This window comes from Colius striatus, chromosome Z (assembly GCF_028858725.1).
Source record: "Colius striatus isolate bColStr4 chromosome Z, bColStr4.1.hap1, whole genome shotgun sequence".
NCBI classification, from domain to species: Eukaryota; Metazoa; Chordata; class Aves; order Coliiformes; family Coliidae; genus Colius; species Colius striatus.
In genome coordinates this window covers 69,095,325-69,114,261 of record NC_084790.1, presented here as the reverse complement: position 1 = coordinate 69,114,261, position 18,937 = coordinate 69,095,325, and the positions used below count along the sequence as shown (strand labels likewise).

The 18,937-nt window shown below is 34.0% G+C and overlaps 1 protein-coding gene across 1 annotated transcript in view; it reads right to left on the bottom strand.

Moving 5' to 3' along the window:
- Positions 1-1,810: 1,810 nt before the first annotated feature.
- The window catches only part of LRRC2 (leucine rich repeat containing 2), a 59,516-nt gene continuing 42,389 nt past the window's right edge, over positions 1,811-18,937 (bottom strand). The window contains exons 5-8 of the mRNA XM_062019020.1: positions 7,502-7,647; positions 5,266-5,421; positions 3,355-3,491; positions 1,811-1,860 (exon numbers count right to left, since the gene is read on the bottom strand). Coding sequence (XP_061875004.1) covers positions 1,811-1,860; positions 3,355-3,491; positions 5,266-5,421; positions 7,502-7,647 — 489 coding nt within the window. The remainder of the gene's footprint in view (positions 1,861-3,354; positions 3,492-5,265; positions 5,422-7,501; positions 7,648-18,937) is intronic.

Below are 18,937 nucleotides of genomic sequence, written 5' to 3'. Positions count from 1 at the left end.
TATTCTCTGAATGTGTTTTTTTTTAAAAAAAAAAAAGTTTAAAGTAGCATTGCTAGTAAAGGAAGTTGGATAGAAAACTGGTAAAATTAGAGGAAATTCAAAATGAGGTGTCTTTTGATACAGAAGTAGAACTCAAATACAAGTATGTTGAAATTAGAACGTTTAGTTAAAAATAACTGTATTAGTGTTAAATATAATTATATTAGTGTCATCCATTGAAGTACAAAATCTGTATCAAAAGACATCTCATTTTGAATTTGCTCTAATTTTATCGGTTTTCTATTCAACTTGGTTTACTCGTAATTTTACTGTAAACTATCATCTTTCTTTAAAAAACAATGCTTTCAGAGAAGAGAATTGTGAAGAATTGTGTGTACCAATGTCAACTTAGACTCAAATTAGATAATCTTAGCCTTATGATTATAGTTAGGGAAAATTATATTTACATTTTTCTTTTTTATTATAGATGAGCTATGTCCACTTTTGTTCAATAGGATGCTGTTTAAGTCAGTCAAGGGCACGCTCCCCAAGATTTCTATATAAAAATATACTGCATTGAACTTTTCTTTCTTTTTTAACTTTTTAGGATTCATCCATTTGAAAGAAGACAATTTATCAACAGTAGATGTGCTATTTATTCTAGTCACAAACTCCTGCAGCTATATTACTACTCAAAATTAAACCCTAAGTTGACCTTTAGGTGCTAATGCTTATCTTAAGTAAGTCCTGGAACAAAGAGCCAAAGAACTTGAAGAAAATTTGACATTGGTCTGAGGCAGTATAATGGAAGATCTGAAATGTTTTGATTGTTTTCTTACTATGAAGACAGGGAAATATGACAAAATAGTGCCATAGTGTACTTATAGAAATTAAACTATGTGAATATTAGGCTCTAATTTGCGTCTAAATTCTCAATGTTTCAATTCATTTTCATGAATATGAAATATATGTAAAACTAGATTTCTGAAACTCTACAGTATATACACTTACATAATTATATATAAACAGATTAGTAACTTGCAGGAAACATAACTTTTTATCCAGTAAAATCATTCTTTTACAACTTGGAAAATTCCAATTAATCTACACAAAGTCTGTTAATCTGAAATTGTTAGTAGACCTTTATCATCATTTTATTGATAATATTTGTTCAAACTGCTTAATCCTTAAAATGTTATTTAACATGCTGCTATAAGACTGCTTAGGACAGAAGTTTCAGCCACATCACTACTTGAGTTTTCAAACAAGTAAAAACTTGTAATATGTTTGGAAAATGTAGCAAAATTGCTGCAGTTTCTATATATTAAGTTGTAGAAATGTATCTAAACTGAAAATCCCAAGGACAATTTCCTTGAAGAACAGAAAGTAAATGCAAACAAATATTTTTTTTTTTCAGACTTTGGTCTTAAGAATACAACAGATAATATTCACTTTCTAAATTTTTTTTCTGCTTTTATTTTTTTTTCTGCTTTTTTTCTGTGTTTCAACTACAACATAAAATATCTTCATCCTGAGAGCATCTATGCCTGTATATACTTTATTACAGTCACTATTTACTTTCAGTAGGTCTACGTGTAAATTAGCGGACATTGCTGTGAACTAGAAAAAAAATATACTGTTTAAAATGTGAAACAGCATTTTATAAAGGCTCTACTGCTTTTTGTTTTATCTGAAGTTACTGAGAGCAGTAACGAAAACCTCCATGATTATTAAGTACTTCTGCCCATCTATGGTTTCCAGCGTTTTCAATCCATGCGGATAAAAATAGAGCTATTCAGATATTCAATACTGATTTAGAGATTTTCCATCTTCAGAGTTGAAGACTCAGTAATACTTTCGTAGTGTAGGAAGGAGCAGAATCTGTGAAATGAGAAAAAATAAATACATCTCAGACTTTGGCTTCATAATCTGGCACAAATAAATGGAGCCTTTAGCTAGAAACAGGTTTGGTTTTATTTCAAAGGTGCCCTACAAGTGCTATCTTTCATAAATCCTGCTGGCTCATAGTGTATAAGCAATATTCCTTCTCCAGTCTGCTTTTCAAAAGCAGGTATTGCCATAATCTATAGTACAAGAGTTCAGAAGCAGGAAATCCAAGAGTGATTCATGATGCAACCTCATCATAAAAAACATAGAATGATTTTGTCTAGGAAATGTATCCCTGAGCTGCTTCATCCCAAAGGAGTATAAAGCTGGACTATGCTTGACTGGAATAAATGCAGGTTTCAGGCAGTTTATCAGCCGTTATCTTAGTGTCCACATTTCACAAGTATGTAAATATAATTCCTCTGCCACATTTGTGAATATCTCCAAAGTCAAATTGTGATTGCAACTTTTCCACCAATCCTTCCTCCCATTTGGACCACAGTTGCTACCATTTTCAGAATCTGGTGCTTTTATAGAAGACTTCACCTTAGAACTAGACAGTTTAATTACTCCCATGTGCAGCTTACAGGTATTAAGGAATTGAATTCCGGTATCAGAAAACAAAAAGTATTCTGCAGCTAAATCTTATGGCCTTTCTTTATATTTATCGTTTACCAGGTCCTGTAGAACTGTTATACAGATCACTTCCATGAAATGCCAGAAATAAAAAGATATCATGTCTCATTCTACAAAAATTAATTTCTGCACACAAACTCTGGCTCACAGGAAGTCTTCCATTTGTTTCCTGACAAATTTTACTAAGCAAGATTGAAGTGATGGACAATTGCTTAATTACATTAAATATAAGACAAATAGCAAAATAAAATAATATGTAAACTCTCACATGCCCTACAATAAAGACAAAAGCAGTAATTTTACTAAAATAATTTTACAGTTGTGAAACAATTAGTACATTGGTATAGACAGGCTGTTAAAGAATGTCCTATCAATGCAAATAACATTTCATATATACAATATGCTTCTTTTTGAGGACAAGCAGTTCTGTAGGAATTCAAAATTACTAAAGCTAATCCCAAGAGAGGTAAGAGCCTGTGCCACTGCTCCAGCACCCTCACAGTGAAATAGGTGTTTCTTATATTTAAATGGAACTTTTTGTGTTCCAGCTTCATCGCATTACCCCTTGTCCTGTTGCTAGCTACTATAGAAAAAGGGATGTCCCAACCTCCTGACACTCACCCTTTAGATATTTATAAATACACCATTAATTTTGTATACATCTGTTCAGTATCAAGTGTTTTAGATAGGGCTCAAACTTTTTAATAAAACTTGTGACATTTTCACTTTTAGTCTTATTTAATAACAACAGATAATTAGAGACTTAGGGTAAATTTTAAAAAATTTTATTCCCAGTGCATGGCTGCATTTATATTCCACATAGCAGGAAGACTACTGCAATTTAACATATACCTCTTTCCTTTAGGTCTTCAATGTATGCTTTCATAAACTCTTTCTCAAACTGCTCCCTTTCACGTTCACTTTCTGTAATTTCTTCAGTGTCTTCACAGACAATAGTTTCAACAGAGCTGTCCTTGAGGCTTATGAATCTAGACCGAGAATAACACAAGAATTTATGCAACAAGCTTCTGAACATCACTGGCCAACATGAATGACACTTTAGAAACTACTAATATAGGCAAAAAGGGGAACATAAGTAACGTTTGGCCAATTTTTGCATTATGAAATTGTTAGGATCTATTATTAGAAATAAAGATTTAAAATGACATCTTCTCTATACTCCTTTTTCCACATTAAAATTATCAGATTTATCTGTCTTTTTTTTCCTTATCTACACAAATAATTTCTTTCAATAACAGGTATATTTCTTTATTATGGAACTTCTGACAGACTAAACAGTAATTTCACATCAGTTAATGAATAGTATGAGCTCCATCCTAACAACATTGCCCAGCAATGTGGAATTTTGCCAGCAACAATATGCATCTCCATTTTTTGGTTATTGTTTTGTTATTTCTCTTTTACAATGCATGGCTGGACACTATGTCATATTTGCAAATTTCTGAAAGTTACACATTGCAGATGAAAAAATAGATTGTTACATAAACAACTGTGCAAACAAATGTGCAAATTAAGAGCATTCTGAAAATCTCTGACATTACCAAAGCAAGAAGGGGAAAAAAAATCCATATAGTTGTTATTTTAAAAAGTTGAAATGTTTCATCAAATCATATAGTTTTTTAAATTCCATTAATTACTGTGAGTCTTTGTCTGGTTGACTTAGCTGGAGAGGTGCCCATCAAGCAGCTTTCTTAATCCTCCTTCTCAGCAGGAGAGGGGAAAATACAAGATTTAAAAGTTCTAGGTTGAGATAGACAGCTTAATGAAGGAAAGCAAAAGCCATGCACAGAAGCAAAGCAAAACAAAAACTATTCTCTAGTCATCAGCAGATCATCTCCATCCCAGGAAGCAGGGACTCCGTAAGTGTAGCAATTGTCTTGGAAGACAAATATTTTAATAACAAATGGCCTACAGTCCTTCTTTCTCTTAACTTTTATTGCTGAGTATAACATCATATGGTACAGTATATCCCTTCAGTCGATTTGAGGCAGCTGTCCTGGCTATATACCCCCTAGCCTCTTACTCAACCTCAGCTTATTGGCTTTTGTGGAGGAGGACTGAGAAGACAGACAGTCTTGATGCTGTGGGAGTACTGCTCAACAGTAGTCAAATACCTGGGTGTCAACACCACTCTCTCTTCAAAGACTATCGCTATAAGGGATGCAATGGAGAAAGTTAACTTCATCCCAGTCAGACTCAGTTTGGAGTCATAAATGCTGTCATAGTCAAAGAGTTGAACACTGCCTGCAGAAATGCAAGATCATTGTAATATACAGACTAAAAAGCCTTTTATTCTTTTTATTCCTGTATGTAGCATGCAGCAATAAGGTGCTATTTCATAACAACTAATACATTAATTACTAAACTCATGTCACACTATTTAGTCTTTTAACCAGCCATTTGTCCCACTCCCAGTAGCATACATTTCACATTACTGATCTTATTGACAGCTGACTGCCAGACTACTGGTCCAATTTTGGGGCTTTTTTTGTTACAGCTACTATGGCCAAGTCCACATAGTTTAGGAATACAGGTGCACATGTGAGGAACTGGCAGATAAAAATCAGAAAGCTGCAGCTCCTCTGCAATTGCCAATTTCACTCCTTTAGGGCTTTAAAATAAATTGGGTCAGAATTTGACCACCAGATATGGTATGAACTGATACTTGTGAAAGTATATCCCCTGAGTATATCTACCTTATCTTCTCAATAATATATTTCTTTCTCTTGCACATTTACTTACTTTAAACCTGTGGTTGATTCACAGATGGCTGTGGGTATTTCAACCAAGTCATCACCACTAACAACTAACAAGCTGAGCTTTGGCATATTGACCAGAGCTCGAGGAAGATAAGTCAACTTGTTTTTCTGCAGGAGAAGAGTTTGCAGTTGATCTAACCTATAAAAATGTAAAAGATAAAAAAAAAAATACTTATTTCAGACACGAGAATCTATCCAAAATAACAATATAGCCTTAATCTTATATAAAAGAACAACAATTATGTATATATCTTTGGCTTCTCAAAAATTACTCATAACACCTTTCACAAACTGTGACCTTTAACAGAAATTACCAGCCATGGTTCAACATTATAGATATTAATAGCATACCCTTGACAAGTAGTCAGAAGCACTTCCAAGATAAAATGTTATTAAAATTACTGTGTTTTCATACAGAAAACTGAATATTATATAAAGTCTCATCATATGTATCCTGGAACTAATGAAAAATATGGGTCATCAGCTCACACCTTTGTCCACATGCTGGTTTTATGAACTAGATACATCTGTGCTAGGCAGGATATTCCCATCTATTGTTTTTCACTAGTAGTTAGTACTGTGGGGAACAAAAGCTCCCGGTTATATGGCTCTTGCAAGGTGTCCCAGTGAAATCAATTTAATGACTGTATTTTATAGAGGAAAGCATTGGGCTTCTTTTTATTTATTTCCCCAGGCTTCTCCTAATGCAATAGCAATTTCTGGCTGAGCATTTTTAGCTTGGAGTAGGTACATGATGAAAAGCATAAAAAAATGATGAAATAAGTTTATCTCGTTTGACCAGAAGAGTTCATTCCTAAAACATTGCTGCAGTCCATCACTTATCAGGCCTGTATGGTTTGTTTGAATACAAGGAAAGATACTAAGCAAGGCTTCAGTTTATTGCAAACTCATCTATTTTTTAATCTCAGACTTCATGGTAGTTCATTGGGGATCGTCAGCACCGCAATAAGAGTATCAGTTTCTGGGGACAAGGTAGGGAGAATATTCTAACATTTTCTAGTCTTCATTATGCACACAAGCTAAAGAGATCTCAACATTTGAAACTCAAAGTCAAACAAAGAAAGCCTTATTTTGAGGTGTCTGATTATGACAAATTAGTATCAACCAAATGTAGAAAAGGAATATTTTGGAGCTAGAGAAAGATATAAATGTTATAGAGGAAAAAAATCATCCTTAATTTGAGTGGCTATCTTTATATAAAATAAATAACCTCTTAGAAGCTCTTTGAAGTTAATAAAATCTCTAGTCAGATTCCCTGGAAAAAAAATGTCAGTTTTATGTTGTTGTGATTAGAACATATGAATGACTCATACAAAGTAAGACTTCATTCCTGCTGTCAGAGATATCTGTGATTACACAATGTCACAGAAAAGTCTTCTTGTCCAGCAACAAAGATCTTGAAAAAATTAAGGCTGAATGAGTTTTCTGAGAAGTTTCTTCTGCCTTAGGGATCTCTATTCCCAAATCAATAAGTAATCTGCAAGATTTTTAAAATAAACTTCAGTTAATATTTTTTTTGTTTACTTATGGTTATGTAAAGTTTTGTAAACCAAATTATAGGTGAACTGCAGAGTGAATAAACAGGCCAGTGATAAGAAAGTGCTCTTTCAAGCTAGTAAGTTCCACTAAAGTGATCCACATATTTTTTCAAACTACCTAGCCAGTCCTTAAATTGAGAGGGTGAGTCTGTGCGTGCACATGCATAAGAACTTCAGAGTAGGAAGGGAGAGTTGTCAACAGTTTTTTTAAGTCTTACTAATATTTTTGTGCTTTACTGCCAAAGTTTATCAGATTCTTTCAGTAATTTAAATATGCCCAAGTTCATCTTTCCAGTTGTGGTTTCCAGAGTGCTAACTCTATGATGAGTCCCCTTTGGTGTAACTGATGCAGAGTATGCTCTATGAACTTCCCAAAGAACAGTGGTTGGATATAATGACAATCATGAATGAAACAGAAAACATGATTAGTTAACTGAACAGTAGAGCCATTGACTGCGCAATTTGCCATCAATGAACAAGAAAAAGTAGTTTCTGTTTTCCAACATAATCCATCAACAATGATGGTAAAGCTTACATGAAAAACTCAAATGAGATTTTTTTCCATGTGATTTTTCAGTTAGGATGTCCGTTGGAAGATTGACACTTTCTAGATTTGCTTTGCAATTCACAAGCCTGACAATGAATTAAAACATAAACTACCTGTCTATGTCTTCTGGGAGATCTTTCAGGTTGTTGCTGCTAATATCCAACCACTGCAAATTAGACATCCGGAGTACACAAATTGGAATAGAATGGAACTTGTTTGCTGACACATCCACAACTGTGACTTGTTTCAGGTTACTTAGCTAGAAAGAAACAGTGCTTTATTTTAGTTACATTTTGCAAATACAAGAAGACATTTAGTTCATCAAACAGTCTTATTCCTTTCAAATCAGTTAGAAAAATAACAATTGCATTATATTTTTACTCAACTTTTTGCTAGTCTTTTCTCTTAGTCATCATTCCATAGGAAAATGGATTTCATAAACAACTACATCACTTTTCTAATACTATCATGGTATTGAATGACATTTTCAAACTAAAAAAAAAAAAATCTGTAGTTTCAAATGACACCAAGGCTGGAAACCAGATAAAAATACAGGTTTGATAATTACTAGACGCCAGGTTAACATTCTCAAAAACACAGATTTTATAACTTCTATTAAAAATATAAATATTTCTTCTGCTATAGTTCTGTTATGTACTGAGAATGTATTGCTAGGAGACTCTTAAAAATGAAACTGTCAATTTAAGGCAACACAAAATTTGTTCCAATATTTTTCAATAATCTTTAAAAATACATCCTCCATACTGCGAACTAAATACATAAGGTGCACTGGAGCTTTTTATTTGAATACTTTTCAAAGGAATTACATTTTTAAGTAGTAAACCTTTAGCACAATGAGGGTTAAATAAAAGTGGGAAAGATACCATTTCAAGAAATAAATATGTCAAAGCTCTCTGTGTACTGAATCAATTATTCACAGTACCAGTGTTCATAAAACCATGCAGCTAACTAAAGTGAATATCAAAGGAGCTTAAACATAATCTAAAAATGTACTTTGGAATGGAAATTATGTCTCTGAGCTTCTAATCATATGTCATAATCACAATCTAACTCTATAGATTATAGATTATAGAGAAAATACCAAAACAATTTCATTGGTCTTTTCCCGAAGGTTTCTCAGAATGTAGAAAATAATTAGGAGCCAAAAAGCCAAATATATTTTCCACTTTCAAAGTGAGCAAAACAAAAGCAACAACATACATTGTGAAAAAATTAGTAATCAAATACATTCTGAATCTCAGAGACGGATCATATTATTGTTGTTGTTGTTATTTGTTAAGAATTAAGTCCTATTTTATTACATTTTATGGCCAAGCTTCTTCTTACCGCAATATTGACAGACCTTTATCTTAATTTGACCCTTATCGTTTATGATACTCAAGTTTACAGCTTGGTGCTGTGTCAGAGACAGTTTGGTTTGGGATTTTTGGTTGTGTTTTTTTACTTTTTGATATACAGGGGTTTTACTTGGTTGGTTGTTTTCTTTGTTTGTTTTTCTAGATAGTACTTCAAATTGTTGTCAGACCTTAAAATTTGGGGAAATCTCTTCAGGTAGATTACTACACAATTAAGTTTACCTTTCAAAAATACAATAAAGCTTCAGATTTTCTCAAATAAAAGCTATCATTACAAATTCTTTCCAACACTGCATTCAAAGAGCCTTGATGAGGCATTACCATGGAAATGTCTCACTCCTGATTCAGAACTGGCAAGCATATATTTTATTCTGACACTTCTCACTTCCAAACTGTTTTGTCATGTTGTAGACTGACTACAAGCAATGAACACTCACTCCTACACTGTAAATTTTCCAGATACTATGTCTTTTTCCAATAAAATATAACCTTCCCTTCGAACAAGGAAAGCAGAGTGACTTGTACGTTTTAGAAAATAATTGACACAGTCTACATTACATTTACTTTGTGGTTTCAGATTATTGTCGCAGTTCCATATTCCAAGCAAATATATCAAGTTCCTCTGCACTCAGAATAAATTGTCAAAACTGCCAATATGAATTCTTCCCAGAAGGAATTTATTATTAAAAGAATTAAAACAATATTCCATAGGCTTGAATACACCCCAAATGTTCTCAAACCATCGCCAAAGAAGAAAAGCCAGTCTCTGATCGCTAAACAGCAAATTGTTTTAAAATAAATTTACATTACTGTACACTCAAGTTCCTGAGAACTTGGCTTTCATGTGCAGTCACCTGTCATGCTGAAACAACTTGGTAACATTAACAGTAGGTGATAAAATGGTGTTTCCTCTACAACAGTAACTAGTTTTATGATTTCTTGAAAGTGCTTTATTGCACTAAATGTTAAAAGTAACACTAATATAGTAGTGTTATTTTTTTCTATAAACAGAGATATTTCTGATCTTTTTCATATAGTACTGAAAACAGATTTCTTTAGTACTTTACTAGATTAAAATCTATAATTTTCAGGAATTTGTACTCCCATAAAAATGTACCAACATAATATAATGCCATGAACTCTGTTGATATAAAGTTTAGTTCAGTATACCACAGAAAATATGGAGCCACGATTATATTCTGCAAGCTGCAAGACCTCAATACTTGTTCTTCTAAGGTAATATTTAACAAAATCTGTCCATTTCCTATCATATAGTGAAACCTAACGGAGTTTTTATTTAATCTGTCTCTGATGTGTTACCAACAAACACCTATGATATATTATGCAATGGAAATTAGGGCAGCTGTGTATTATATTTTGTAAGGAAAACCATACGTATTTTATTTCTTCTTGAAGGACTGATGGATTTTTGCACCTTTTATACCATTTCACTTTCAAACAAGCATGGCTTCCTTATCATTTTTATGTTATAATTTCTTTCTCTTGATGTTGGTTTTCCCTATTTTCCTCTATTATGTGCTTTGAATAAATCAGTATATAGGGTTTATACAAGTTCCATTTTTAAAAACAGCTTGATTTTGTAGCCTAGCTGCCTGAACACACTTATTGTGGTCCTTATATTTAATCACTGTTGTCATTTTTATTTGACAAACTATCCCTTTTTGCTTATCTTAATAATTTTGTTCATAGAAATAATTCAGATAACATCATGAAACTCAACTGCTCCTCTTTTTCTCTGACAGTTAAACCTGCAGTTGAAAGAAAAGGACACCATGTCCTGGGCTGAAAAAGTCATTTGATTAATGGGTATGTTTTTATTTGTCTGCTGCTTTTTGCTGCAAAACAGATTTACTGATAAGATTGCATGCAAGTTTATCATCAGTTGCCTACTACTTAGTACCAACAAATGAAAAGGAGTAAAGTCCTGTCAAGCCTTACCACAAAAATACTGTATTTTTCAATTATGTTTGAGCATTCTGTGACAGATACCACATTGCATCAAAGTCAATGTATGACAAGATATACAAAGGATTAACCCAGAAGTGTCTATCAATGCATTACAAACATGCATTCATCCAGAAATTCCAGATTCAATGAATTTAAAGAAAATTTGTGGCACTTCAATAGGGTCAGGTTGGCATATATGTTGTCTCTCAAGATACATAAGTTGGCACTTATCATCTCATTTGCTTGCTGAGAGCAGAATGGTACATATGACAAGGGAACACTCTAAGTCTAAACTGCACAGTTGCCCACTTAGATATCACGCACTGAAACCAAATCCCATCTTCTCTGTCACAGAGTTGTAAGTATACCTCTTTTATCATCTCATTGACATTTCTGGAGAAAAGCATCAGTTAAAGAAACAGAGTACAAGTATCTTTAGATGCATAAGTCTTTCTTGAAGATTTGCATGTGTATTTATAGCACAATCCATTATCAGAATTCCAAACTGGATGCAAATTTGAGGAGGCAAAAGAATTTAATAGTCAATCCCATCCTTTAGTAACAAGATACTCATTACATATTTTGTGAAAAACCCTCTAAAGTTTAAAAATGCCTGTCTTCAAACAGTATGTCATTTGATGATAACATGATAAGCTCAATCCAAGAAATGTATGTAGAATAACATCTTCACTCAAATGGCATTATTCTGATTTTTGAATGCTAAAATCAAAAATCCTTTGTAGAGCTAATCCACAAAGAGATGCTATTATTCTTATACCAAAATGTTTTCTTGAGATTATCCCCTTTTATCTTCGGAGAATTAACATCGATCAAATATCTAAGTTTTAATCGCATAAATTTAACTATCATATTGTGCTGCTGTTCAGAGGAATCTCCACCAGCTTGAGAGTTGGGCATAGAGGAATCTCATGAGTTTCAACAGGGACAAGTGCAGAGTCCTGCATCTGGGGACGAACAACCCCTTTCACCAGGACAGGATAGGGATGACCTGCTGGAGAGCAGCTCTGCAGAGAGACACCTGGGAGTCCTGGTTGATAATAATCTAACCATGAGCCAATAATGTGCCCTCGTGGCCAAGAAGGCCAATGGCATCCTGGGGTGCATCGAGAAGAGTGTGGTAAGTAGGTCAAGGGAGGTTCTGCTCCTCTCGACTCTGCACTGGTGAGGCCTCATCTGCACTGCTGTATCCAGTTCTGGGCTCCTCTACTCAAGAGGGACATGGAACTGCAGGAGAGAGTTTAGTGCAGGGCCACCAAGATGATCAGGGGATTGGAGCATCTTCCTTATGAGGAAAGGCAGCAGGAACTGGGGCTGTTTAGTCTGAAGAAGAGGCAACTGAGGGGAGATCTCATTAACATTTATAAGTATATAAATGTCAGATGTCAGGAGGTTGGGGAATCCCCCTTTTCTATTTTATCTAGTAACAAGACAAGGAGTAATGGGATGAAGCTGGAACACAAAAAGTTACATTTATACATAAGAAAAAACTATTTTACTGTGAGGAGGATGGAGCAGTGGAACAGGCTGCCCAGAGGGGTTGTGGAGTCTCCTTCCTTGGAGGTCTTCAAGATCTGCCTGGACACATTCCTGTGTGACCTGATCTAGGTGCACCTCCAATTGGAGGGGGATTAGACTAGATGATTTCTAAAGGTCCCTTCCAACCCCTACCATTCTATGATTCTATGATATTATGACTCTATGATCTAAGTAAAAAAAAAAAAAAAATCATAGGAAGGGACTTTGCTTTTTATTATAGCAGTTTTTTGTATACACAAACCTTTTATCAGATTTAAAAAAAATAAGAAAGCTATATCAGATTTTAAAAAAATAAGAAAGCTATCTGCACATGCAACATTCCTTAAAATATCAGGTATTGATCATTCACAAGTGACTGATGAACCACACAGTAAGAAGAACAGCAGATATAGTTAAAAACCATAGAATGTGGATTACGTGTTTAAATTTAAATATAGGAGTTGTTCCAAGCCAATACATGTGTTGCATGTGTGAAATTAAGTACTCAATTAATGATTTTCTGGGTTGAAGTCAAAATAAGTCTGCTATCTCAAAAAATAAGTTTGTCTTGATTAGTTGCATTAAAATTTTATAGTCTTACTGCTGCAACTACATGCAGTTTGCATAAATTATTGCATTTTGCCATCATAAAGGCATCTCGTCTTCAAACTTCCAAAACTGTAAGCTAAGAACACACATTATAAGGAAAACTAAAATATACCAAAAGTCACTTAGGGGTTTCTCATCAAGTTAAGTAGATATAGCAGCTCACCTTGGGTACATAGTCTTTGTATGTTTTAATAAAACCACTGGAAGAGGAAAAGTAACAATGTCAATAGCTTATGGGAATAAACTCTCCAGAATGTTTCGAGAGGAAATGTCCTTTGAATCTATCAAAAGACCCTGTTAAGGTATTTTCTATTCCTTCACAAAGAGATGAGCAAAAACTACTTACTTTCACAACAGAATAGAGACATACCAAAAAGTTTTTTACATTTCTGTTCCAAGATGCAACACCAGATGAAGAAATAGTATTCAAGTGGTGCCATCTAATTATGATTTAAGTATGCAATGTTTATATTTTTCAATAATAATTCTCTTTTTCCATGACTACACAGTGTAGCTGGTGAAATTACCCTTCTGATTTTAAAAACTGAGTATGTTCAATTCTGAAGCCCAGAGTAAATTACTATTTGCCAAAGCAGGACAAGGGAAAAACAACGAAAAGAGAAGGAAATTTTTTTTCTGTAATAACTTTAAAAAACTATTATAGACAAAGATGACAGCAAAACCAAATAATGATAACACAATAACTAATGACTTTTTTCTACATTGATAAAATAGTAACCATTCACTGGAAAGAAAGAAAATATCAAAGTATTTTAATAGATAGTATCAGTAAAAGAGAACCAGGTAATGGTATAAGATTGACAGAAGCAAAATAAATAAGAAATCTCTTTGAGATTTGACATGCAAATGAACCTACAAATGTGTTCCATGGCTCTAACAGTAGCATTTTGGTGATTGATGATGGAATCATTTCATCTTATGTGTATTGGTGCCAGGCAATGAAAACAGCTTTCTGTATCAGATTAAACAGATATAGCCTGATAAGCTTGGAAACAAAACTTCATGAAATAGCAGCCAGAAATCAGTTTGCTTAAAAATATATGACAGAATATTAAGGAGGAAAAGACATTCTGACTTCAGTAGTGGAGCTCAGAAGGTTTGTGATCTATGAGGAGCTTCTTATGATATTCAGAATAAGAATCTCCATGGATTTTTGCTTTACAAATAGAAATGGTAAAACTTTTTTTGCCTTGGCACTGAGTCTTGCATGCTGTGGTGCTGCACACCAGAGTAGCTTGACAACTTGACAACTGGCTACCAAGCAGGAGAATCTTACAACTTGGAACAGGATTCATCTGTTCTTGAAGCAATAGTTTCATAAAGAAAATCCCAAAATGCAGGAAAATCACAATGCAGGTAAGTCTAGCTTACTCTGTGACATATCTGGTCTGGAATTAGACCTTTTCTAGTTGAGTAAATTGTTGCAAAATTTCTATCATCAAAATTTTTTTTTTAATGCTATAGATTACATGTGCATGACACTGATAGTATTCAAGTCTACAACTGAGAACACTGTCAACAAGTGAACATAATAGTTCACAATTTTGTGGTTTGATAGGAACATAGCATTTTATTTTCTTTCCCTCCTCTTCCTTCCTTTCTTGTAGTTGTGTTATATACATGCAGAGGGGTATTGTGTACTTTCTTTAATATAATGGCAAATGCAACAGGAAAAATTTTTAGTCCTTTTCTTCCCAAAGGATTATTTTCTTTCTGTATAGTAACATTTCTAGGTTTTATGTCTTTCTCTGATACAAACATGTAAAAATCAGAAATATATCTAATGTTAGTAAGACTCATATAGAGAGATCTTTTCCTCACCTGCACAAGAAAGCTGAAAAATGTCAGATATATTATATGCACAGTGGGTGGAGATATTTGCACAAACAGGCATTTGGCTACTTTCTAAGAACTTTTTTATGCAATTAAGAGCACAAGATTTTGACTTTTTATGGTTTTAATGCTTTGTTGCTATTTGGCACTACTCCATTGAGTCTGTGTCCAAGTACCCTGCTTGTGTCCAAGTAATTTGAAGTAGTAAATAACTGAATATTTATGCATATGCTTACTTATGAAAGCTTGAAACTGGGATTTCACTAATCATTTTACAGGAAAAATCTCCCTGGTGTGAGATTTACAGAGATCTGGGACAGGCACTGGTCACATTGCAGCTCTCTAGCAATACCTCCCAGCCATGTGATCTTTGGTACTGCCCCATAGAACACAGTAAGCCTACAAACCTCATCTGCTTTTAAGGCTTGGGTTTGTTTCTTTTCCTTATACACTAATGCTGCATTTATAGAAATTTCCTTTAAAAAAAAAAAAAAAACCAGTTGCCTACATAGAAAATATCTGGCCAAGTACATAGAGCAGTTAAGATGCTTCTATATTTCAGGCAGGCTTCTAGGTCTAAATTATGCTATGAGTTCTCCCATCAACTCAGAGTACCTCAGGAGGAGGTAGGTGCAAACTCAACTGAAGATTTGATCCATAATGCTACTTGGATTGCTAAATTTTGTCCTGTGACTCTTAAATAGGAAAAGATATCTAACAAAATGTGTCATCTGGCCTGTCTCAGCATAGTTACTCAGAAGAAAAATTGTGTAGATTCAGGTTTTATGGTACTGAAGCAGTATAAGCTCAGATACATTTTACACTTTTTCTTCTACATCTTATATCAAAATAAGTGGCTTCCAAACAAGTGTTTTACTACACAGTACCCTTCAGATTGCGTCCAAGCAACTTATCTTTTCTTAGCTACACATTGCTGTCGGAGACATATAGTCATCTGGTAATTTTTTCACAGTAAACAAAGAAAAAAAACACTTCTGCATACTTGTGCATATTATGTGCAATGGGAGATATTTTCAATGAATATGACATTTTACAAATACCTATATAATGCTTTGAGCATATAAAAATGTGAATATAACAAAGGAAACTATGACTATAGAATAAATACTGAGAAGGACTAACATTTATTATTAATAGTATGCATCTAAAACTGTCAAAATTTTCACAACTTAAAATAAAAATCAACATGGTGAGGTACAAGCTAATATAAGAACACTGAAATGCACACATTTCTTAAACTGATTGTAATCTGGGAAAAGATGGAAAGATGAAAAAAGTAGCTGTATATAACTCAGTGAAAATCTTGTGTTTGATACTCAGTAGTGGTCAAAAAATAAGTAAACAGTTGGATAGATATGCAACATGATATACAACAATTAACTCCAAAATTGCTTGACACTAAATAAGATAATTGTACACCTAAATACAAAATCTCATAGTTTTGATCATTTTTTCTCAAGGAAAAATACATTAGTAGGTGAGATTCAGAGATAAGTAATAGCCATTAACAGGATGGGAAGACTTCAGGATTTTTCCTCACTTTTTTTTTTTGCAGTAGTTATGAAATCCCTAAATCAAGATCAGAAAAGACTGTAAAGAGTAGAAGAAATAAGAAAGAAATGGTAAATTTGTGATGCATTCTTCCTTTGCAGTGTAAGAGCAACATAACCATAAAGTACTGGACTTCGCCTTAAAAATAAACTTCTGTGCAATTAGACTACGGGAATTGCCACAGCAATGAGTGTTTCAGTTAAAAAACTTCACAAAATTCAGATATGGCTGCCATGTACACAAATAATGAAAACCTCTATTTCTATCTCATTGTTCAGATGACAATTCAGATTTTTTTTTTCAGCTTCAGAGTATGGCACAAACACTTCTCTGATGTTCCAGTAGAATAACACCGAACACTGTATATTCAGCTGCTTATTGTTATTTCAAAGGTGAAAACTAAAAAGTTGTATTCTCTAGAAAGTAGATATGCAATGTAGCAATATTTTACAATAATAGCACATTACCAGAGCACATGGAACTCCTAATGGAGCTCTGTGATGCTATGCTGTAAAAACACATGTTGAGACATTTTTACTGTGAAGTTCTAATATCATTAGTAGCTATGACAGGCAAATGGGAGAAAGTGAACAGAAATATAATGGCAAGAATTCACTTACCAAGGTCAAAAAACACATCAGAGAAAGTATACACCAGTTTGCCGATTTCTAATCTTGACATTCTAATGATCACTCCAGGTAAGTGTTATGGAAAATGTCAGATACCTACCAAGACTTTTTTTTATTTTGGTAATAAGATTAGTGGAGATTTAAGATGCTCTATATTTTTTTATAAACTCCTAATTTCCTCCCTTTTTTCAAAAAAAACCGTACTCCAGCATTCTACAGATATGAAGCATCATATTAGGTCCTCAAGTCTAGTCAATCTTCTTATTGCCTTTAACCAGCATTTCAAAGAAACAGACTTGGAGTCAGCTTCTGAGGATGAAAAAAAAAAAAAAATCCAACAATAGAAAAGCACCAACTCCAACCAAAAATAAATCCCCACCCAAACACCAGCCACAAAGGCAGAAGAGAACAGCAAATTATGAAATGGTGATGCCCACATGTGATTTTGACACATATCTTCCAACTCATTCAGCTCCTCTGCCACCACGATCACACAGGTCAGATGTAGCTTTTAACTGACCAGTTCTATGTTTCAAAATGAGGCAAAATGGCAGCTTCAAGACAGTTTGGCAGCCACTGTCCTGACACCTGACAGGACTGAAGCTGGGAGTCATAACCCCCAGTAGCAGCCTTGTGGTGCATAGTCTCTCCAGTTGTTTAGTCATATAACCATCTATCATATAACCAGACACAGCCAGGGAATGTTCTGTCATATAGTCATACAAAGTCTTCATGAAAACTCTATATACAAATGAGCATTAACTTAGCATATATAACATATACCCAGTCATTAATTTCTTAACCTGAAACTCATCATGCTTTATGTTGCAGTTCAGAAGCATGACAGAGACCCAGCTTTGTGAACTGGCATCTCTTCAATAAGAAAAGCAGCAACCACTGGATCATACGCTCCACTGAATTTCCTTCAGTCTTCTTCATAAATTCCGCTTCACATTGGGTATAATTCCACACTTTTTTGCGCAGCACTGGTAAAGCAGAGGGCTTACATGACTGAGCTATATACGAGGGGGAAAAAAAATAGGATGATATCTGCTTTCAGCTGATATGGATGACACTTTATGCCTTTTCCACTGATCGGTGATGATAAATAAAAATCAGTCAGGCTTACTAAGTATTGTTTACAGTTGTGGTGATTTGATCAATCGTATTACTATCTAAAACTACTTCACAATTGATAGGCATGTATTCAGTAATAAATTAAATGCATTAACTGCAGTTAGACTCACCAACTTTATTCTTCTTACAGAATAAATAATACCTCTCATTAGCTGCACTTTATGGACTAACAAATAATGAGCTTCATTCTCCCTTCACCTACAAATTCCTTCTGACTCTCATCAATCCATGTATGTGGGCACCAGCAATATTTTTCTTTAAGTCAGAATATGTAAATGTGTTACTGCTATCTATTTGTTCTCCTCTCTACTTTTATTCAGTAGCTATATAAAATCTGCCTCAGATTATCTTGCTAATGAATGGAGGACAAGTAGAATTTTGAAAACATATTTTGCTACTGGACTCAATGAGGTTCAGAACCATTTTCAGAAAAAGCAGAGTTGAAATAATATCTAATACTCTTTCCTTCCACTCAATTATTTTACAATTTGATTCATGCTTGTTGTAACAATATAGCCCTGTTGTAATGTTCACATTATGCCTCTTTGCTCATCATCAAGTTTTCCATTACTACCTCTCTATCATTCTCTGCTATAAAAAAAAACATCAGACAGTGAAGGATTATCTCACTTTTCTTGAACTCATGTTAAAGGTAAAGGAAAGGGCACTCAGGTAGGAATGAGTGAGTTCTTTAATGAAGTGGGCTGTTATTATTAGCTGCTGACATGCTCACATAGTAGAGTGGTTTTGAAGTGATGCTAAATTAATTAGCAGATTTTGGAAGCACAATGTCAAGAACAGGATCAACTGACACATTTTCTTGTGCCTAAATGCATCATCCTGTTTCCTAACATAGACCCCTGCCCTT